The sequence below is a fragment of the Mercenaria mercenaria genome, chromosome 18 (genome assembly GCF_021730395.1).
Source record: "Mercenaria mercenaria strain notata chromosome 18, MADL_Memer_1, whole genome shotgun sequence".
NCBI lineage: Eukaryota > Metazoa > Mollusca > Bivalvia > Venerida > Veneridae > Mercenaria > Mercenaria mercenaria.
The window spans coordinates 2672456-2694939 of record NC_069378.1 but is presented as its reverse complement, the minus strand read 5'-3'; the positions used below and the strand labels follow the sequence as shown (position 1 = coordinate 2694939).

Sequence of the window (22484 nt, the reverse complement as noted above, 5' to 3'; positions counted from 1 at the left end):
TATTCGACTTTATGTGAAGTCGCGAAAACATACTACAAGTAGTCAGACGAAGAATCTGTCTATCAAACTCTAATTATCTTACACTACTAAAAAGGAAAAGTGGAATGTGACATTTTACAGCAATGTTCAGGTGTTATCCGGAAGCATGAAAATTGCGCACTTACATCGTAAAAATAGAAATATTGGATCTGGTTTAAATTAGCATGCCAGCAGTAAAATACACATTTCCACATGAACATTGAGAGAATGAATGTTTGAAGTAACAAGCACATGCAAAAAGGTGTCAACGGCAATCATACAACCAAGCATTTCAAAGCTTATACAGTTTATACAGTTTTATTTGGCAAATCAGCAAATCAATGCCTTTGGCCAATTAACATAAACACAAACTGAATATGGCCAAGACATACACATACATAATACAGGCATATTTATATACATATTCAATATAACATGGAGTAGAGATTATCGTGATAGACATAGTTCTTATTTGTCGATACATTTGTACTACAAACTTAAGAAGCAGCTATGCGCTCAAGGGTTTCATTTCTACGCTTAAACGCATCCTTTAAATATTTTGCAGTTTTATACATAGATGTTTTATATGTAGAAGAAAGTATATTTACACATTTTTGTATCGTTGGCCAAGATATATTTCCAAAATACTTTCTACGTATATCGACATAAAGAGGACAACAAAGCAGAAAATGGTATTCTGATTCAATACAATTTAAATTACACATTTACAACGACACCAATGCTAAGAGACTATAAATGAGAATGTTATCTTTCCACAGGTCATTACGTATACAATTCACAGCTTTCAACATCAGATCATATAATAATTGTCAAAAATTGTTTATGCTAAGATAAAAATATTTTCTGATAAATAATTTTGTAAAATTATTTTTCCTCGGAGAGTCATAGAAGCGGCATAAGCAGACTATCTAGTGAAATTTAATAGTTTGAGACATTATCAATGTTATAGTTTCAATAATATCATGGTCACATAAATTGTGTTTTTCTTTCAGCCAAAAGATGTCGAATACTTGTCACTTTAGCTTGGATGTTTGCCGGACTATTTTCGTTGCCTATGCTCTATATGTACGAAGAGATGATCGTTGACCGTATACCACAGTGCTGGATAGATCTACAGGATCCCTGGAAGTGGCGGGTAAAATATTCACATATTTATTCACTCTGTCTGCATATGATCACGTGTTTTAGTTTACATGGCGGTGTGCTGGTACATTGTATAACTACCTTTGAATAAACAGTTAGTTACAGAAGTGATAAAGAACCGAAATTATATAACTTAAATTTGTTTTTATTACCTGAATAATAGATAAGTTCGCGAAAGAGGTAAAGTCTATCCTGTAATAACAAAAACTCATTGCATCGTAAATACGGTGCAGTACTGACGTTATAAAACATTACTTGTCTGAGCTGTATGTATATTTCCACTCCTAATGTATGGTTAAGTATCACTTTTAATGTCGTATCTGTTTCAGCTTTACATGACGCTGGTATCCTTTGCTGTGTTTATCATTCCGGCTATAATCATTGCGAGCTGCTACATTATTATCGTTGTCATCATCTGGAGCAAGTCATCCATGAAATTTAAGTCATCTTCCGAGAATGGATGTAACGAGAAGACAAGATGTTTGTCACAAAACGGTTCGTATGTTGAAACGTTCATTCTTACGTTGTTACTGTAGTTCTGAAATTGTAAAGTTGTCTGACTGGCAATTAGAAATACACGGAATGCAAAAGGATAGACACTAAACAGAAAAGAAATGGAAAGACAAATCAGAATATGCAGTAACTGTTGAAAGTTCAAAATGCTATTCTTAAACACCAAAGGGCCATTTCACTTGAAACCACTTAACATTGTTCTACACGTAAACAGACATTCTTGTTTTTGGTTAATATATGAAACTGTTGCTTATTATACATGGATATTGAAAACCGCGTTGAGTAAGAAACAATGTTATGCTAGATATAGCTTTTGAAGTATATATTGCCCTAATATCTGTACATAAATTCTCATTTCTGGACTTAATAATATTACATTCAGTTTGTTCATAACTAAATTAGTTAGAGAGATATTAAAATATGTTACAACGAAAATTCTGTGTTAAGCAACCGTCCTAGGTGCTTTAAATATCAATGTTCTAGGGTTCCATGTGAATCAAATATTTTAGTAAATTATTTTCCTTCACTCCATTTACATTACAGAGGAAATTACTTGCAAACATCTGTCTTTAAAAAATGAAGACATAATGAAATATAATCAGAATCTAAACAAATAAAACATTGATAGATATGGCAAACGCTGACACTTGTTTTTTACAGTATCAAGTTTATAAACTGGTTCAAATTGTTTTCTACAACATGAATTTTTTAATAGGCTCCATTACTGTACGATTTACCAGTACTTCGAAGACAAAGACGCAGTGTATGAGTGCTTCCAGTTCAAGAGGTGTAATACCGAAGGCTAAAATAAAAACAATCAAAATGACGTTTGTTATAGTTTTAGGTAAGAACATTTTATCCTGTTGTTTTGGCTTTAAGTAACAAGGACACAGCGATAGGACACTGCGGCTATCTATCTTTTTAGTAATGGATAAAAGTCAATATACCCACCCTAGCATATTTTGAATCATAGTGCGACCTTAGACCTTTCTTGTTGGAAGAAGACTATATTGTCATGCGGGCAATGTTGCTCATATTGCGACTATTGGTCTAAAATGGTAGGATAAGACCCTGTAATACCCCTTTCGGTATATTGTGGTCATATTGCGACCTTTGGTCTCAAAAATTGGAAAAAGACCCAATAACTTTATATGGATATTATTTGGTCATGTAACGACTTTGATTGTAAGAGGCGGCGGGAGTCCCCGTTATGTATCTCTGACCATTGTTTTAGGCATGTATAGAATCATCATCCTTCTAACTAAGCTTGAAGGTACCTGTAGATGAAAGAATTCTCTTGCGTTACGACCTATTGCATAGAAGGACAAATTATTTCATTGCAGCGACCTTCTCCACTCTTCCACAGAGGCCACTACATAAAGTCTAATACATCTCGAATATTATATGTATATAACTTAAACTCGAATAAATCTTTAACATTACACAATTTTCTATACAATCATATTTCTGCTTGGCATCTTTTAAAATGGTTGCAAGATTTGAGATATGCTTTGTATCCTCAAACTTGTATGTTACACAACGAGATTTGGAAAACGCAAAGCTATGATTAGCTACATACTTAAGAAGTTATAGGAAGTCAAGTATAGCTATGGACACCATAAAATTTTGCAAATACTAAACTATATAAAGTTATATTTCTGAATAATAACACCTGTGAATAATACATGGAGCATATTTCAATGAAAATTAATTTATATAGTAAGATGCTGTTATTCAATGTATACGTTTTGCTTGCATATAAATTACTGATTCGTGTTTTTTTATTATTTTCAGCTTTCATCTTCTGTTGGTCACCTTACTTCATATGGGACTTATTGTCAGTATATGGACATATCCCGATGTCACAGCAAATGATTGCCATTAGTACTTTTTTACAGAGCCTAGCGCCTTTGAATTCCGCTGCAAATCCCCTGATATACACGTTATTCAACACAGCTATGTGCACGAGGATTTTTAAGAAACATTCCAATTGTAATTCTCCTCCACCTTCACATGGTATCACTGGAACTTTTTGACATTTATTAAGTTTGAATAATATCAAACGCGGAGAAATTTAATTGTAAATGAAACTTTTGCGTTTTAAAAGACAATCGCTAATTTTAGTATATTTTTATCAAACTTCAAAGTTACAGAAAGGGAAAAACTGTTTATATTTTGTTTATGTTTTTTCATTATACAATTATTTTTGCTCGAATAAGATCAGTTGCACCTCGTCTGCGAGAGGTGTTGTATAAACTTTTACACGTCACGAGCCGTTACAAAAGTGCTCCAAACTCAGTGCTTAATTATTGCTTGTATCTTACATAATTATTTATTCGCTTGTATTCAGTCACTCTCCAATAATTGGAAAATGTGCTAAAACGATCAAAAGTATTTGGTGCGCAATTTGCATAAAGGCTGCCTAGAGAATACGAGTCCAGGAATACGATATTTAACATTGTGATGAGAGCCATTATACTACAAGAGCTTTTCCGTTTAGTTATTTGTACAAGTGTTCAATAAATTCTAAAATCTTGAAAAATATATTTGTTATTTGTCAACAAGAATTTAACACATGAAATAGTATGAGCCTCATTAGCAAGAACATCGAATATAGATTTATCTGTGATTCTGCTTCACCCATTATTTCTTATTTGTTTTCTAAACACAAAATGATTTTATTGCCCCAAAAGTACCAGTGAATGCTCATCTGTTCGATGTTTGATACACATTAAGTGTGACCCTCACAATTAGTAAAAAAGGTAGTAACGATATTTTTTCCAGAATTCTGTGAAGTGTTTACAATGCCACAATCCGAGAATATTATAATTTGCTGATCAAATAACACAACAAGCAAATCAAAATCAGATTAAAAGCGATAGCAGTTGATACAAGACTGGGAAGCATGTCATGGACCACATACTAAAAAGGTTATGATCTATTTGCCACAGATATGCTATGCTATAACAGAAAACAAGGCTTATAAATTCATCTTGTATATCTATCTAATTTTCATATGCTGCAGGTAGTATGTTATGATACCCATTTTAACAATTTTACTGACGTCATTCTATTAGTAACCGTTGATTCGCTTTCACAAATCCACTGTTGATTATGCATAAGGTTTAAAATAATGCAAACAATATACATGTATAAATAAACACAGTATAAATGTGTACTACCACTATAAACACTGCCTGTTTTTTTAACAATCAGATGTTACTGTTTGACATCTAATTGATATGTTGGTGAGGGACCTCTAAGGTCTTACTTGCCCCTCAGCCTCACTCGGGGGATTTAATTTTTCGTATGAGGAAGCCATACAGCTGGCTTACAGAAGGTCGGTGATTCTGCCTATATGCCCGCCCGTGTGGATGGACGCCTTGGGTCTTCTTCCACCATGAAAGCTGGAAAGTCACCATATGACCTATATTTGTGTCGGTACGACGTTAAACACAACAAAAATATGAATGTAGCGCAATACGCAAATAAACTTTATATAACAATTAAAGTTAAATACATTAGAAGAGGATTTTATTCATTTGAAGTAAATATCTAAAGACAAAAATTTTAGTGAAAGATAACCATGGGATATCTTTAATTTGCCATTTTGTTCAGCATTGCTATGGAAAATAATATGGCTGTTATTTTGAACAAATATCAAATGTTCATTACTCTATGATTTTAAAACCGATTTCAAAATCCTTTACCATCTCTAAATGATTTAAGAAACTTCTAACAGGGCAGGCAGAATTAGCATTACAACGTCTTTCTTTTCTCTTTTTCCAAAACGTCTCTTTTCATTAGCGCTTACTTCCACAAGTTACATTATCTACTGGTACAAATGAGAAATCCTTTTATCATGATTTTGTGCAAATTAACAACTGAAGAATAAGATGTGTCCATAAAATGTCTTACACCAAATGCATGATAATTCGTCCACGTTGAGACATTTTGATAATAAATAACTTAAAGGCGAATAACTTCTTTAAAAGCACATTAGAGGTAGAGAAATGTGCTAAATCCCTAACGTCACCTAGCACCAGCTAAAGCGAAACATTATTAGCAGAAGCATCGAAAGGTTCCAAAATGACCAGTCATAACGAAACATTCAGTTTAATAGGACATCATCATTTTACCTCATTGTTTTCGTTAAAAATGACATGAACATCAACATAAGCCATATCTAATCTATCATCTCCTCAATCTCTTCAATTAAGCGAAGGATGACAAAGCAGCAATATGTTAATGAGAACAAAACAAAAATATAAATTTTCCCAAACGATACTTAATGCTATTTATATTTAAATGACCTAGGAATTCCAATGAGCAAACCGGCGAATGAGAAAGCGAAATTATTCTCTGTAAACGCTTCTTTATCCTCATGTACTTAGAACCTGAAACGCTACTAGTTATGTAAAATTAGGAACTTTACTGTTAGCAAACATAGCTTTAATAGCATATGACCAATTGGTCTACGAATTGACCTTATAGCTATATCTCATATTTCTAGAAATAACTGTGACCATAAAATGCCCGTATATAATATATCTATAGATCAAATAGAGCAAATATAAATATTTGCCAAAGATTTTTACTTCGAAGCTGAGGAAAAGTTTATAATATATCATTTTGTTCTTAAAAATAACCGATAGAGGCTTAGTGCGTGTGTCTGTGTGTACATTTCCATGTATGGGTCGATGTGTATTTTAGCTGATTTTGACATTTCCTGTTGACCAGTTGTGCTTAACTTCCGCATTGTTTAATGTCGTCAAATATTAGAACAGAACCACATTTTGTTTTCCATATTGTATTAAATAATTTGCAAATTAAACGTCTCTTTTTCTATACTGGTACTGATGATAAACCCGAACAGAAAATGAGGTTTTTACCTGTAACTTTTTAATTTCTGCAATTTGTAATCAATGGTCGGTATCAAAATAAAGCTTAACATTTGCTGAAAACTTTACATAATTCAAATTTATATTTAGTTAGCAAACTGACACGAAGTGGGGCCCTGAAAGGGGTTTGTAAAATGGGGGCTGTAAGCAGGTTGACTGATGATAAATTCGAACATTTTGTCATTTACAAAATTTTCTTCTTAGTATTATATTGACACTTTCGCCAAAACGCTGCAACAGTCATTCCTGATCAAGTAACGAAAAGTATCCCAATGTCAGGCCTTCATGTGGCGACAGTTAGCATGCGCAAAAAAACATATCTTATACACTATATGTCAAATACAAGTCTACCACCTTGGAAATATTTGATTGCAATCGGTTATTTATAAAATTGAACACATCATCTAATAGACCTTCTTCCTCAGTAATTTTGGATAAATATTTTTATACAGATAAATGTAAGTCATTTATTTAAACAGAATATTTACCAATTTTGTTTTTATTTACACCAGTTGGTGTTGTAAATGGAAACTATTAGATGGTGTGTTCAATTTTATAAATAACCGATTGCAATAAAATATTTCCAAGGTGGTCGACTTTATCATCTGTCCGGGTTTATCATCAGTACAGTATTATATAGGATAATATTTGTATTAAGATAATGTGTATATCTATAACTGTTAAATTTACGTTTTCAAAAATAACAGTTAAATCTGAAAATACACAGACAAATCTTTTTAATTAGGTCCATATAATCCATAAACTTATATCAAAATAGTTTACAGACTGGACAGAAATAGATCAATGTTGACGTTTGACCTTCAAATGTGACCTTTGACCTTTGAACTAGGCATCTAGGTATTACGCATAAAAATTGCCTCCTGGGAACATTTGTGTCAAATAATATTAAAATCCCTTAATGAATGACAGAGTGATGGACCAGAAAGGAAAAAAAAATCACCACTGACCTTCGACTGGGATATGGGTGTTGCGCAAAACACGTTGTCATGATTATGGGGCACATTTGAGTCAAGTAATAAAAAAATCCTTAATGGATGACAGATATATATGGACCAAATACGAAAGTGCGGACGGACGGACAGAAAAGCGCAATCCTATAGGCCCAAAAGCTTATTTTGAATCATTAGGGGACTAATAACCCTTTCGGATGCTACAAAAAGAAATGTATATACGTTTCTTGAGAAAGAAGTTCCTGAGCTTACTTGTTTATTTTACAATACATTTATAATTGAACAATAAAAAAATCGTTGACGGGAAATAACAAAACATCTTATACATGTATGAATATAAAGTATTTGATATAATTTGTAAATAATTCGATTAGTGTAAGACTTTGTTTCAATTTATTTTGAATGTGTCTACATTATTTAGGCAAGGAAACATTATTATAAAGCGTAGCGTACAATAATAACAAATTTGTGCCATGTCTTGTTACACCGCCAGGAAAATCCAGTGCAATAATATTTCAATCATTTAAATGTAATCACTGATACTGTTTTCAATTTGATAATGTACCACCTCAAAGCTAAATCCATTTTGAAAATGTTTCCATCCAGGGAATACCAGTTATGTAAAAAGCTATAATGGTGTGTAAAGTATTTAAACTGAGTGTGATACTGTGCCCCTCGTTAAGCTGAATAAACACTTAAATGTTGGGACAATTACATATTTTTCTCAGGTATGAGTACATGAGTAAACATTCAATGCGACAACGTTTATTGTGGATTCAACAGTAGTACTAATAAACTTTGATAATGTGGCAGTTGAGTCCAAAAATTCCAGGGGTGTTCAAAGATAATCTGTCATAGATCTATTGCGAAGCAATTATTGGATTAACCTGTATTGGAAAATAAACAGTGTCGATTGTATTGAGGTCAACTGCCACATTATCAAAGTTTATTAGTAGTTATCGGTAGCTATAATTGCTTACTTCATTCTAATACTTATATAAATACAATGAAAATGTCAAGTTAGCCGGTTGGCTGTTTCTAGTTGACGTATTTCTTTGATATCATCGAGTTTGATTCCAACTAGCAAAACCAATCTTTTTGTCCATTATTTATATAAGCTATGCTATTTAAGTCGTCGAATGCAGCAGAAGGAAACACATTTATTACGTCTCTACAATCAATTGATTACTTTATTCTAACAATTATAAATACAATGAAAATGTCAAGATAGCCTGTTGGCTGTTTCTAGTTGATGTATTTCTTTGATATCATCGGATTTGATTCCCACTAGCCATTATTTATATCAGCTATGCTATTAAAGTCGTCGAATGCAGCAGAAGGAAACAAATTTATACGTCTCTACATCAATTGATAAGCAAACTTGCCTTTACGAACATCAAGGAAGTCAACAGAAATCAGTGGAAAAAGATTTCTATTTCTTTGAATTGACACCAATGTTTTTAAATAATATTCTGCTAGTGCCAAGTGCTATGCAAATATCATAGTAAAGTTATTGTGATTATCGTGAAAACAACTGCGTTATGTAAGTATATACGCAGGTCAGCATATACCGACACTATTTGACAACATCAAAACTGTTGAACGTTTTGACAAAGTATATACGATCAGTTCTGCCTAATGCATATTTATGTTTAATGAATTCACATCCGGCCTGATGATGAAAAAGCTGTTATTCTTATAAGGACATGTATCGTGCGTTTTTCGAAATCAATATCATTTGTATTTGACATATAGTGTATAAGATATCATCAGTATATATGAATGCATTCTTCTAAATTCCTTTACATCCATTTTTCCTAAACACAGTTTCAGACCAAGCTTACGGCTTTTAGTTAGGAGTGAAAGTAAACAACACAAATAATTCCAGTGAAGGAGCAGGTGTACAAATCTTCCTTAATACATCTAGCAGCGTTTCGTTTAAGAGAAATTCCTAGTAATTTGTGTTTCATTCTGGTAGCGAGCCCTATTTTTTGCATAACATGAACCTTTTACGACTGCAATTATTGAAACTTATATAAATGTAATACAAGACATAGTATAGTTTCAAAACACTCAAGTTTCATTATGTTTAAAGAGACATGCCTACCGACTGAAGTTAAAATTGCGAATTTTAAAACGTATTTCTTTCTAATAGTAAAAGGGTTTGCAAATGAAAATAGCCTGAAATTACTTGAGATTAATAGAAGAGTGAAAGAATTGTTTCAGTTTTATAAAAGCGAATATACAGTATCGAAAACACAATGCAATCTTCACAATATAAGCTATAATTATATCACCTTGGAAAATACATTGTTTCCAAAGCAAACTGCACTTAAGACATAGCAAGACAAAAATATTGGCCTTAATTTTCTCCATATTGTCCATTATTTATCCATAAGCTTCTATGAAAACTACTGTATTGTCCTTTCAAATCTATTGCAGGACTCGTGCTTTAATAGGAGCTACATTCATATTTAACAAATTAAATCAGCATACAAGGCATATTTTACACGTAGAGACATCATATGATCAATGTTTAGAGACTGACAGGCAAACATATAAATAAAATGACATGTATATACTTTATATACATTCTAGTAATGAACCAGTTTCCATGTGCTGAATGACCTCTATAAATGTACCAAATTTTACGAAAACATATATTTTAAGCAGTGTACGACTGGTTAACTGACGGGTAGACCGAAGGACAATGTTTACCCACCCCTTGATTAATGATATGTTCGTTTTTACACAAAAGGTACAAAAAACATATAAGAACATTGAAATCTTCTGTTGTGATTTCTGATTGATAAATTGATCTTATTTGTAAACATAGGAATCGTTTATAGAAGTATTTGAACAGTGTTAAATATTTCCCTCGACCAATGTTGTTAAATGAATGGCTAAAATGCTAGATGCTGGTATACCCTCAACATACCTGACTGTGAGGACAAAACACACAAAACATAATCAGTAAGTTCTGCAAACTCCTTCTATCACAGCATCAGTTGCAAATCATTTTTCAAAAAAAAAAGTCCAGTCTCTTTCAGACGAATCCCATTAGCACTTTGTTGAAATTAAGAAACCAGTGTAAAAATTCATTGTGCCTTCACTGAAAACATGTCAAATAGACAATTACGAAATACAGCCAAATCTGCGATCTACGATCTACCGATGTTTGCATGTCGGTACTAAGTTATCATTTAAATGACAGTGATATGTACAGGCAAAGAACAACACATCGTTTCATGGTATTGTGCAAGAAAAGACAATTCCATTGTACAACGTATTGTTTATTCATATCTGCAATGACAAAGTCAAGGTAGAACCCTACAATCAGTTTAAGTTTTCTCTTGACTTTGTGACGGCTGTGAAGATTATATAAAACATTCTATTAAAATATTCAGTACGAGTCGGCACGTATTGTTACTGAAATACAAGGTCCGTTCTTATCTAACCACTTCTTAACAACATTGTTTTAAAAATTAACGTCTTTGCCCACTTCATGGAAAAAATAAAATTTTGGAAACATGTATAAAACCAAATACTGTATCCTATCGGAATACCCACTACACAGTTTGAGCCTTATCAATGACTACATGACTGTTTCTCGTCGAACAATTTTGTTCCATCAGCTATGTCTTTGAGGACTACCAAAGAAGTTAACGCCAGAAATTCACTTTTACTGAATATTTATTTCAAAACTTACACAAAAAAAAACAAACACTTCATGTACTAGTGAAAGGATGTACTCACAAACCTTAAATCCATAAAGAATTTAGTAACTTAAATGGTGATGTATATAGATATCATTTAAGAGAAAATGCCACATGTGAATACCAAAGATGTTATTGCGAATAGTTAATTTTTCCACTTCATTCAATGTTTAAATGACGTTTGTCCAGAAAATAATCTCATTAACAGTTAGTCAAAACATTCAAACAACACCAAATCATAAAGAGAATAAATGAAAATTGAACAGTATATAAAACATTTATATTAATTTACAAGACAATTGTCAATTTACAGATATATATACGTTGAATTCCGGAAAAGCGCTGCATAAAGGGGTCACTCTTAAAGACAATTAATCGCTTTTAAAATTCACCATTTTCAAAGAACTGTTACATATCTTCGTTTGATGCATTTGTAACAATAACAAAGTATTGAAATTTTAAATTACTAGGTCAAAAGTAGTTTTCAAGAATTGTTCTATTTTTCTATACAAATGAAAATCAGAATACGGGACAGTTCGGTAGAACATGTAATGTACAGTTAGATTGTTACTAAAATGTTGTTTGTTTACTAAATATTTCTATGGTTTGATGATTTACCGCTAAACCTGAAAGCTTTTATATGCATTTTTGGCAAATACATACACCTCTTTAACGAATGCAAAATGATTTCACCAATGTTCTTTTTCCTCCAAATCTAAACGGCTGGTTTATTGCGGAAAACGAGTGTATTATGACATTGTGTATAGGGAAGACCGGTAGTGACTTCACACTTCAAACTTCATACTTCATACTTCATACTTCAAACTTCACACTTCATACTTCACACTTCACACTTCATACTTCACACTTCAAACTTCAGACTTAACACTTCATACTTCTCACTTTTAACTTCATTCTTCAGACTTCAAACTTTACACTTCACTGCACGCTTCGCACTTCGTAGATGAAACATCACGTGACTTGACGTCATCTGCTTATTGTGTATTGGCATAGATGTGTATGCCACTTCTTATTTGAGTTTTAAGTATTATTGATTGTGTACATTTTGAATGTTCTTGGAAAATAGACGACTTTTCGAGTTTAGATTATATCACTTGTTGATATTCGAAAAATAAGGGGAAGTTCACTGTCTGTCGTCCGTCCGTTCAAAATCTTCTTGAGAAAAACTATCGGGATAATTTTTTAAACAATCTCACGGGAATGATACATGGGTGGGTGACGCACATACACATTGCTAAAACAATTTCATTCAATGCAGAAATGTGGTTGCCATAGTAAACGAAAGGAAAAATATGTTTAAAAATATTCATGTGTAAAACAGAAAAGCATAGAAATTAGATATATGGTGTGTGGCATTACCTAGCGGCCTTCTAGTATTAAAGGTATTCAAATTATGCCACTGGATTCAAAATTATCCCATCCGAGGGACAGTACTTTTAAACGGACTTATAAAGGAAAACCTTTTTAATATCTTCTTCTCTTACAGTATATTATACTCTACGATATTCATTCAAATTACGCCTCTGGAGTCATAAGTAACTCAGCCATAATCATTATTCTACTTCATTATGCCCAATCTCGGTAATTCCAGGTTATTTTAAAAATAGAAAAAAAACGCCCGAAAAAGACTTCACACTTCAAACTTTAGACTTCACACTTCAAACTTTACATTTCAAACTTCAGACTTCACACTTCAAACTTCATACTTCACACTTCAAACTTCACATTTCAAACTTCATACTTCACACTTCAAAATGCAGACTTCACACTTCAAACTTCAGACTTCAGACTTTACACTTCAAACTTCAGCCTTCACACTTCAGCCTTCACACTTCAAACTTCAGACTTTCTACTTCACACTTCAAACTTCAAACTTCAGACTTCACATTTCAGACTTCAAATTTCACAGTTCAGACTTTCCTATGATTTGTACGTGTATTAAGCATTATATATATGAAGTGTGAAGTTTGAACTGTGAAGTATGAAGTTCGAAGTCACCACCGGTCTTTCGTAGTAAGAATAAGTTTTTATTTTACCCTTACAAATTATATTTGTCCTGTTGAGGACTGTACTACATTAGAACTACTGCTTTCTTTGTTGCATAATAGTTAAACGTTCTTCAAATAAAAGTTTTACTTACATAATTATTAGCAGACATTTCAGCAAAAACAAATGCGGAGGCTTAGATAGCTATGTTAATTACATTCGGAAATTTCAAGGACATGGCATTTTCCTGTTACATCGGTAAAATTATAAAGAATTAAATATTAAAGGAGGTTGTGATTCAGCTTGCTCTTAGACATACCGGACGTAAGTTACATTTATCATTTCACAGTCGGACGTATCACTTGTCTAAAACAGCCCATGTTGTTTGCCCATTCTAAAGAAGTACCTCTTTGTGATTCTTTAAATGTGTATTTTGTACTCGTTTTCTTCTTTTGTTTTATTTCAACTACGCGTTTAGATTTGCATATCCAACCATACACTATTGAAGAACTTTGTTAGGTGTAGAGATTTCAGATTAATTTCACTTGATGAAAAACAAATGAATGCTATTTCAAAATAGAAAATATTTTAAATTGTGATATGAGCCGCGTCATGAGAAAACCAACATATTTGCGACCAGCATGGATCCAGACCAGCCTGCGTATCCGCGCAGTCTGGTCAAGATCCATACTGTTCGCTAACGGTTTCTCTAATTGCAACAGGATTTGAAAGCGAACAGTATGGATCCTGACCAGACTGCGCAGATGCACAGGCTGGTCTGGATCCATTCTGGTCGCAAAGGCACTATGTTGGTTTTCTCATGACGCGGCTAATATTAGCATTATTAGGATAATGTATCATAACAGGTTATAATTATCATTTACAAACGTTCCATAGAAATCGCTTTTCTTGTAAGGAAAACTGACACACTGTGAATTCCTGGCTAAACACAAAAGCAATGACAATATCGTGACTTAATTTATCATAACAAAATTGAGTCACATATTAATATTAAGCTTGTAAATACAGAAGGAAAAAATATTCATTTTGTATTAAGCGAACTGGCATCAGAAATCATCACGGCAAAATAACGTTTATAAAAAGAAAAACTAATTTACATCGTTCATAACAGTTTCGTTTTATTTCAACTGTATAGTATTTGTCTTGTAAACCAGCTGCTATATTGTTACTGATGTTTATTTGCAGGTTACGGTTTTCAGTGAAGTAAATTTCAAATCAGTATCTGTCTTTGTGTCTGTCCGTATGTCCGTATATCTACCTACCTTTCCGTCCATCCGTCCGTCCGTCCGTCTATCCTTCCGACAATTTTGCGAATAATGAAAGAAATTAATGAAGAGATATCGATGATGGTGTGCAGAATTTTCTGATTGATTAATTCAGTGTTGTTTTTTTTTTTTTTCGATTTGAATATAAGAGTATAATGCCGATTTATGTCTCTACGGAACTGCCTTTCCTACGAACAAACATAAAATTATATAATATTAATGAAAACACAATGATCAAACGCTATCCATATTTGCGTTTGGGAAATCTGGCCATATTTCGGGATTAGTTATTTAATCACTGCTGAATTGCTGTATTATGAAAGCAAGCCACAATATTAAATTATTCAAAGCAATGAGACAACTTATGACATGAGAAACATTAAATGATGAGTAACACAATTTTGCAATTGTAAAAGTAAAGTATTACAGTACACTTGTACACGTATCATAATAATTATAGGGTGAATAGCTTTCAAAAAGTAAACGTTATCTACTGTAAGTGTTCTGATAATCATTACTGCAACACTACAAAGCATTTGGATTACAAGACAATTCGGTTTTATAAGAAAAGATCTTCATTCAGGATCAAAATAGTTATAATACCGTGATTGTTCCATAGACTCACTGGAAACATTCAACACGTCAGGAGGGTATTATTTTACGTCCGTTTTGGATATGATATAGATGAATATGACTGTATTGGAATGTACATTTATCCGTCTCTTCGTCCGCCCATCAATCTATTCCGACGCATAATGTAACTATACACCTAAGGCCAAATGTTCTGCACGGGTTTTAGAAGTGTAATAACTTTTTCAAATTTTGACCAATTGTCCTAAAACCGGTTTTATTTTAATTCCTACACAAATCTACAAATTATTGTTCTAAAAATTCAAGTAAGCGACAATGTCTCGGTTGAGAGGTTATGGTGAGCACGAATTTCACGTGCAATGTACAACGTGTAGATTCACAATGTAATTTTGAGTTTTTTATGCTTATCTTGCTTTGACTAAACCTGACACGTCATTCGCCAGTGCATATCTTTGATTAATCTTGACGTTAACGTCACAATAAAACTCTCAAATGAGGAACGTTTGCGCGCTATAGGCCAGTTGCAAGGTGGGATCACTGCGGCGCAAGTTGCAAGAAACTTTGGAGTTCACGAACATACCATTCGTCGTCTAAGACAACGATACGGCGTTACCGGGAGAGTTAACGACCGTCGACGTACAGGACGTCCACGTGAAACTACACGTCAGCAGGACAGGTGGATAGATATAACTCATCTACGAAGACGTTTAGAAGTTCCTATTCATACTGCTAGGATCACGCCAGGCAGGACCCGTCATCATGTGAGCGCGCGTACGATTCGACGTCGTCTACGTGAAGTTGGAGTACGTGCAAGACGTCCATATTGCGGCGCCCGTTTGACACCTAGGCACCGCCGGAATCGTAATGACTTTGCCAGACGTCATCAAAGATGGCCATTACAGCGTTGGCGTCAAATCCTCTTTACCGACGAGTGCAAATTTCAGATTGATTTCAACGACCGACGTCAGCACGTTTACCGACGTCGTAATGAGAGGTTCGCCGACGCCTGTGTCATGGAACGAGATCGTTTCGGTGGCCCAAGTACAATGGTATGGGCTGGATTTACGTACCATGGGAAAACACGTTTTGTTTTCTTAGATAACGTTAACCCCGGAGCTAGACGACGTGGCCTAACAGCTCAGCGTTTCGTCGATGAAGTTTTACGTCCTGTTGTCGTCCCATACATGCGGCGGAATCCTGGACTCGTTCTACAACAAGATAATGCTCCTTCCCATTCAGAGAGGAAGATGTACAGTCGTATGCAATGCAGGCGGTGGACATATCCGTTATTAGCGGGGATTAAGTTCAGATGTACTTGAAATTGAAGTGATAAACTGATTTTGGTGGTAGTGTTAACAAAAGCTGCATAAAATGTTTTTAATGGATAAATTTTGTTCAGATTTTGGATTATTTTGTGAAAATGAATTTATTTGGATATCAAATTAAAATACAGGTAAAACGGATACGTTAATTTATTTTATTTTACTTTTTATGCACCGTGCAGAACTTACGGCCTTAAGTGTATAAGGTACTGACTTAAAACTTGGCAGAACTTTAAGTAGTGTAAGAACGACGTGCAGGACATTTGAATTGATTCGATGGGTCAAAGGTAAAGTTCACAAATGAGCTCAAAGTTCCAGTCTGTCCGACATAGTTCGTGTCTGGAATATCACTTAATAACCATTTACGTTGTTGCCTTTACACTTGGCATATAGGTAGGTGGAGCTGAGACAAGACTAGCAGGTCAAAAGACAGATGTGCAAAGTACATGAATTGAATTGGTAGTTCAAAGGTCAAGGTCACAAATTAAAGTTGAATGTCAAATCTGTATTCCATATACAGGGCACTCCTAAAACCTATTGAACGTATTTATTTGAAACTTGAAATATATATAGGTTGTTGACGACGTGTAGTGTTCAATAATCCACATAACTATCCCACCCCACATTACCCCAAACCCCTTTTCTCATAAATCAAAAGAAAACAGAAAAGAAAATCACTTTTAGATTCTGGTGTCCGTCAGCTCAACAGCACAAACCAGTCTCCCTTCAGTCTCTAACCCCCTCCGCCGTACCAAAAATGATTTACAGTCAAGACCACTTAATACGAACTCGCTTGATACGAATTTTTGGCAATAACGAACAAAATCCGGATTCCCCGGCCGAGTCCTTCTATTTTCTTTGTAAAACTTTTTTGGTAAGAGCGAGCTCGCTTCAAACGAATTTCGGGAGGTACGAACACATTTTGGATGTCCAAATGAGCTAAAATGTTATAAGTTTCCATTTTTTTATACGAACTAATCTTTGAAGTTGGCAGCCATTTCGCCCTTGCTACGCCTGATTTTTTCAACAGTTTGAATCTATGCAGTGTTGATAATTTATCGAAGTGATTATCACCTGTTATCGATAAATACATAATAAAGAGATTAACACTATGTATTCAGTTATTTTATCTATTACAATCGAGTCCATGTAATAATGTCTTTACAAATTGAACGATAATCACTTTCATTTGTACACCTGTCCGTGAAAATACATTTTCATTGTACGTATAAGGGACTTGTTGTGTAGTTTATGTATCAAAATGGCTACGTCTAAGTCTGGCATGAAAAGAAAAGTTATTTCTTTGGACACAAAAAATTGAGATGATTAATGCCCTTGATGCTAGTTTTTAAACAAAAGCTAGAATCAAAGAGAAATTTGACATAAAAAGAAAACCTAAGCACTATTCCGAAAAAATAGGAGTGCAATTTGTGACAGTTACAAATCGGATACATTAAGTCCTGCTAGGTGGGTAAGGTTGTGTGTGTGTGCGGGGGGGGGGGGGGGGGGGAGACTGGGGACACGTAGAGACAATATCTCATTAAGTGGAGAATTTCTGAAGGAAAAGGCCAAGGAGTCAAGGAGTTTGCGATAAAACTTTGGTGAAATTTGTTTTGTAAATTTCACATTTTCACATATCTACACAAATAGATGGAATTTTTCACACCATAGATGATGATCGGCATTTGAATTTATTGTTGTGGCTTTGGTTGTTTTGTTGGAATCGAATATACTGTTTATAGACATACTATGCAAATATTATGCAAAAATAAAAATCAGATGATTAAAAATATGTCTGTCTTGTCTTTAAAAAGATGAGTTGTTTGCTATCTTACTTGAGGAGCTCTTATCCAGTGGTCACCAAACTTCATCACTCACTGATCCTGGACATAATATCTAGGCAAAGTTCATTAACTAGGAAGATCCTCCAAGTCTCTGGAGTTATTGTCCATGAATTACTCAAAATTTCAAAAAAAGATAAAGTTCTTCTTAATAAATCAGCAATTCTTTAATTGAATGTTCTCAACATTTATGTGAAAGTAATATTAAAATCCCTTCATGGATGACAGTTATGGACCAGACATGAAATTGCTGACGGACGGACGGACAGAATGACGGAAAAGTGCAATCCTATAGTCCCCGAAACTGGTTTTCATGCAACCAGTAGGGGACTAATAATGTAGACTGATGTTATGAAATAAATTAGTGAGAGTTTTCACCCAATTTTCAATGAAATAAATCCGATTTTTGTTGCAACAATCGAAGAAAATGGCGTAACTGCATGCATATATCATGACATATTATAGACGAAATGTATTTATTGTGACTTAAGTGACTATCTTATAACAATCTGGGACTGGAATTTATTTATAAGCATTTGTACACAGTTACGTCCGTAAAGAGTACTTAGTTAAAGCACACAAACAAATCTTAGCTCGATTTTTTTCCATGGGGCAAGCGCAAGCCAAATTTTTCTTGTGTTTCTGGAAATATACAAGTGGCAATTAAATTCGATGAACAACTTTTTAATTTGGTGAGGCCTTAAGCATGTACAAAGCAATCAGTTACCTATATTTATACAGAGGCAGCCAATCTGAAATTTCCATCTATATAAGCATTGCAGGAGCACTCTCATTTCATTCTTTTAGATACTGAAAATGTAAGAAATGCAATAGAATAAATAAATATAAAGTATTAAAATAAGGAATTCAGATATGATGATTTATACTCAATGAATGACGAAAGGCAGACACTATGCAAGTCTAGTGTGTAACTTATTTCTGCCTGCTTTCCTTCAATATATGTCAATTTCAGACTCAAATGTTCTGTGAATTTTCAACTCTTTGAACTGAAATTTTAGATTTGGGTAAAGTAAAAAATAATGAGGCAAAATATATCAAGACTTCTTGGGCCTATATTTTAATAGATCTATATTTAAATGTTCAATAATAGCTAAATGATAGAATTCTAATTAACATCCTTTTAATACACAAAATGAAAACATTGACATAAATTTTAATTAGTTAGATTCCTTGTTTCATTTCAATTAATTTGGATACCTAGTATAATCCAAACAAATCTTAAGATTTTCAATGAACTCTTTGGTGCAATTTAAATAAAAAAATCTTACTTAGTAGGAAAAAGCATTATCTTAAAAAATCTAAGGAATTCTATGGAATGAGAAAAACATTGGAATTGTTTTTGGAGGAGAAATTTTAATTATTATTTTAAGTGGTCTCTGTTCACAGATTGTCTCTCTTAAAACTGGTTAAATAATTCATTGATAATGGTCTGACCGGAGAACAAAATGATGGTCTTTTCAGACAGGTTTTGTAAAAGTGGTCTTTGTTCGCAGGTGGTCTTTTAACACAGGTTTGACTGTATTCAAAATTTCCAGAATTGTGAAAATTGAGGGCTGGCTTAATTAAAATTATGTATGATAAAGAATATAATTATGCATTTGCAAATGATGCATTATAAATGGAAATATATAGAACAGGAATTTCATATTCACAAAATTTCAATCTTGAAAGGGTATCTGATTTTACAGTATTTGAATGAATAATTTTTAGAATGAATATCTGCATAAATATTGCACTCCCTGGTTAAAAGATGTCTAAAATTTCTAGCTATCAGTGTGGACTTAGTCTAAATTTTGCACGGAAACATTCCGTGCTCTTTTTCCGTGCCAAATTTTTACTAAGTCGAAATTTCTGTGCTAAAATTTTCCTAAGTGTGAGTTTCCGGGCTTAAATTCTTCTATGTGTTAGAATTTCTTCATGTTAAATTTTCTAAGTGTGAGATTCCAAGGTTTTTTTCCCAAGCTTTTTCAGTTTTCCACGGAATAAGTACAGACGGGCATGTTTCCCCCTATGTATACCTTTAGCTGATGAGGCCATTTTGTGCAGTGAAGCGGAACATGTTGGTGATATGCACAACAAGGCATGGTATTGATCACTCCTGTGAAGTTTTGTCAAAATCTGTCCAGCAGTTTGACCTATGAAAGCCGGACAAGGTTTTTCTATTTTTAACTTTGGCGGTCATTCTGTTCAGTGAAGTAGAACATGCTGGTGATATGCACAACTAGGGGTGATACTTGTCACTAAGTTATGTTGAAATCCAGCCAGCAGTTTGACCTGTGAAAGCCAGACAAAATTTTCTATATTTATCTCTGGCGGCCATTTTGTGCAGCCAAGCAGAATATGCTAGTGATATGCACGTCTAGGGTTGGTACAGATCACTCCAGAGAAGATGGTGGCTGGGCCGTGTCTGAAAGGTGAAGGTCACTGGGGTAAAAAAGGCTAAATATCTGTGCTCAGTAGCCATTTACTTACTGACAAATCTTTGCACTCGTCAGAGGTGTAATTATGAAGAACGCAGTGAATGGTAGATGTAGCTCTAAATTCAAAACAGCAGCAGCAGTATTTAGCCAATATCAATGAAATATGAAACTAATTTGTTTATGCTAGATTTTGTGAAACAAGTCATCCAAACTTACAAATGTATTGAAATATTAACAAAACTTCTTTTTTTTTGAAATCAAGTACAAAATATGTCAGTGTTGATTCTAAGTGGAATGAAATACAAACAAATGGCAACATTTAAGAATATATATCCAATCCAATGCTAATAAAAGGTAAATTTCAAATTATAAGTGTAATGAAACATTAATAAAAGGCAACATTTAAGAAAATAAGTCTAATCCAATGCTAATAAAAGGTAAATTTCAAACTATAAGTGTAATGAAACATTAATAAAAGGCAGTGTCTGAAACAAAAGGTAAACAAAATGTATTACTCACAAAATCCTTAATAGTCTTTTGTTAGTATTTTGTTAAATGAAAGGCTTATAAAAGGTTTTAACAAAACATAGAAGTACCTTTTGCTAGCCCTTTGTTTGCCTTTTATTGACCTTTTATTAAATTTCTTTTTCGTATGGGGCGTACAAATCTTTTTGTAGTGTTTGGGCATCTGATGAGGACTTGACTGTAAGGTATACTATGGTACCATCTGCAAACAGTCCTGCCTTATTTCTAATAGAATCTGGTAGGTCATTAATGTAAGCCAGGAAGAGACAGGGCCCTAGGACAGATCCCTGAGGGTCACCGGACAGGACAGGCGGGGTATCAGAAGTGCAGCCGTCTACAACTACTCTTTGGGTTCAGCCCTTCAAAAATGACTTTATCCACTGTGATACCAGAGGGTGGACACCCAGCTCATTAAGATTAAATATCAGTTTATTGTGATCAACCTTGTCGAATGCTTTGCTAAAATCCATTACTATTACATCTGTTTGTTGACCTTGCTCAAGGTTGTCGTAAACTTCTTATGTAAAGCTGATCAGTTGTGATTCACAGCTATACTTAGATCTGAAGCCATGCTGGTACTGGCTTAGTAGGTCATTAGTGACTGTGTCAAAATGTGTCGTGATGTTGGAGACTAGAATGTGTTCCATAAAATGGGAAGTAATTCTAACAAAACTGAAGGCAACAAAGTTATTTCTATCTTAATATGCCTCATATGTTATGTTTAATAAATGGTCCAAGTTTGAAAGAAATATCTTCATTCTTATTCAAGAAATATTAGTTTTTATGTCGAAAGCCCGATCGGGTCAGCCTGTTTATCAAAATGATAGGCCTACAACTAGAACAGACGAAAGATCAACTCAAAGATGCTCGGCATCGATTCAAATAATTTCTTAGGCCTAAACAACAGTGTAAATACGCAAAACATTTAGATTTTACATAAATATAAAGGTGAATTTACCTTAGGCTTGGCTGTATTATATCACAAATGGCGGCGGTGAAGATCTGCAGCCGAAAGCGCTGGGCCAGATGACGTCATTTTTATCTACGTCATCGCACGTGTTATGACGACAGAGCAGAAACATCGAGGCGCCTTATAGACTCTACATAAGTTGTAAGTATCTAGATTCTAAGTTTCTTACTGATAATTTATTATTATTAAATTTGCAAATGCACTATGTTGGTTTTCTC

General features: G+C 33.8%; 1 protein-coding gene and 1 long non-coding RNA gene across 2 annotated transcripts in view; one reads left to right on the top strand and one right to left on the bottom strand.

Annotated features, from left to right (window-relative positions):
- LOC123539375 (cardioacceleratory peptide receptor-like) overlaps positions 1-4239 on the top strand; it is a 56520-nt gene extending 52281 nt beyond the window's left edge. Inside the window, exons 4-7 of the mRNA XM_045323940.2 lie at positions 1032-1174; positions 1512-1677; positions 2411-2539; positions 3490-4239. Coding sequence (XP_045179875.2) covers positions 1032-1174; positions 1512-1677; positions 2411-2539; positions 3490-3731 — 680 coding nt within the window. The 3' untranslated portion in view covers positions 3732-4239. The remainder of the gene's footprint in view (positions 1-1031; positions 1175-1511; positions 1678-2410; positions 2540-3489) is intronic.
- LOC123539376 (uncharacterized) lies at positions 1587-22343 on the bottom strand. The gene is made up of 3 exons (XR_006683965.2): positions 22255-22343; positions 19058-19140; positions 1587-1720 (listed from the first exon to the last, which is right to left on the bottom strand). It is a non-coding gene; the product is annotated as an uncharacterized LOC123539376 (long non-coding RNA).
- Positions 22344-22484: the final 141 nt, after the last annotated feature.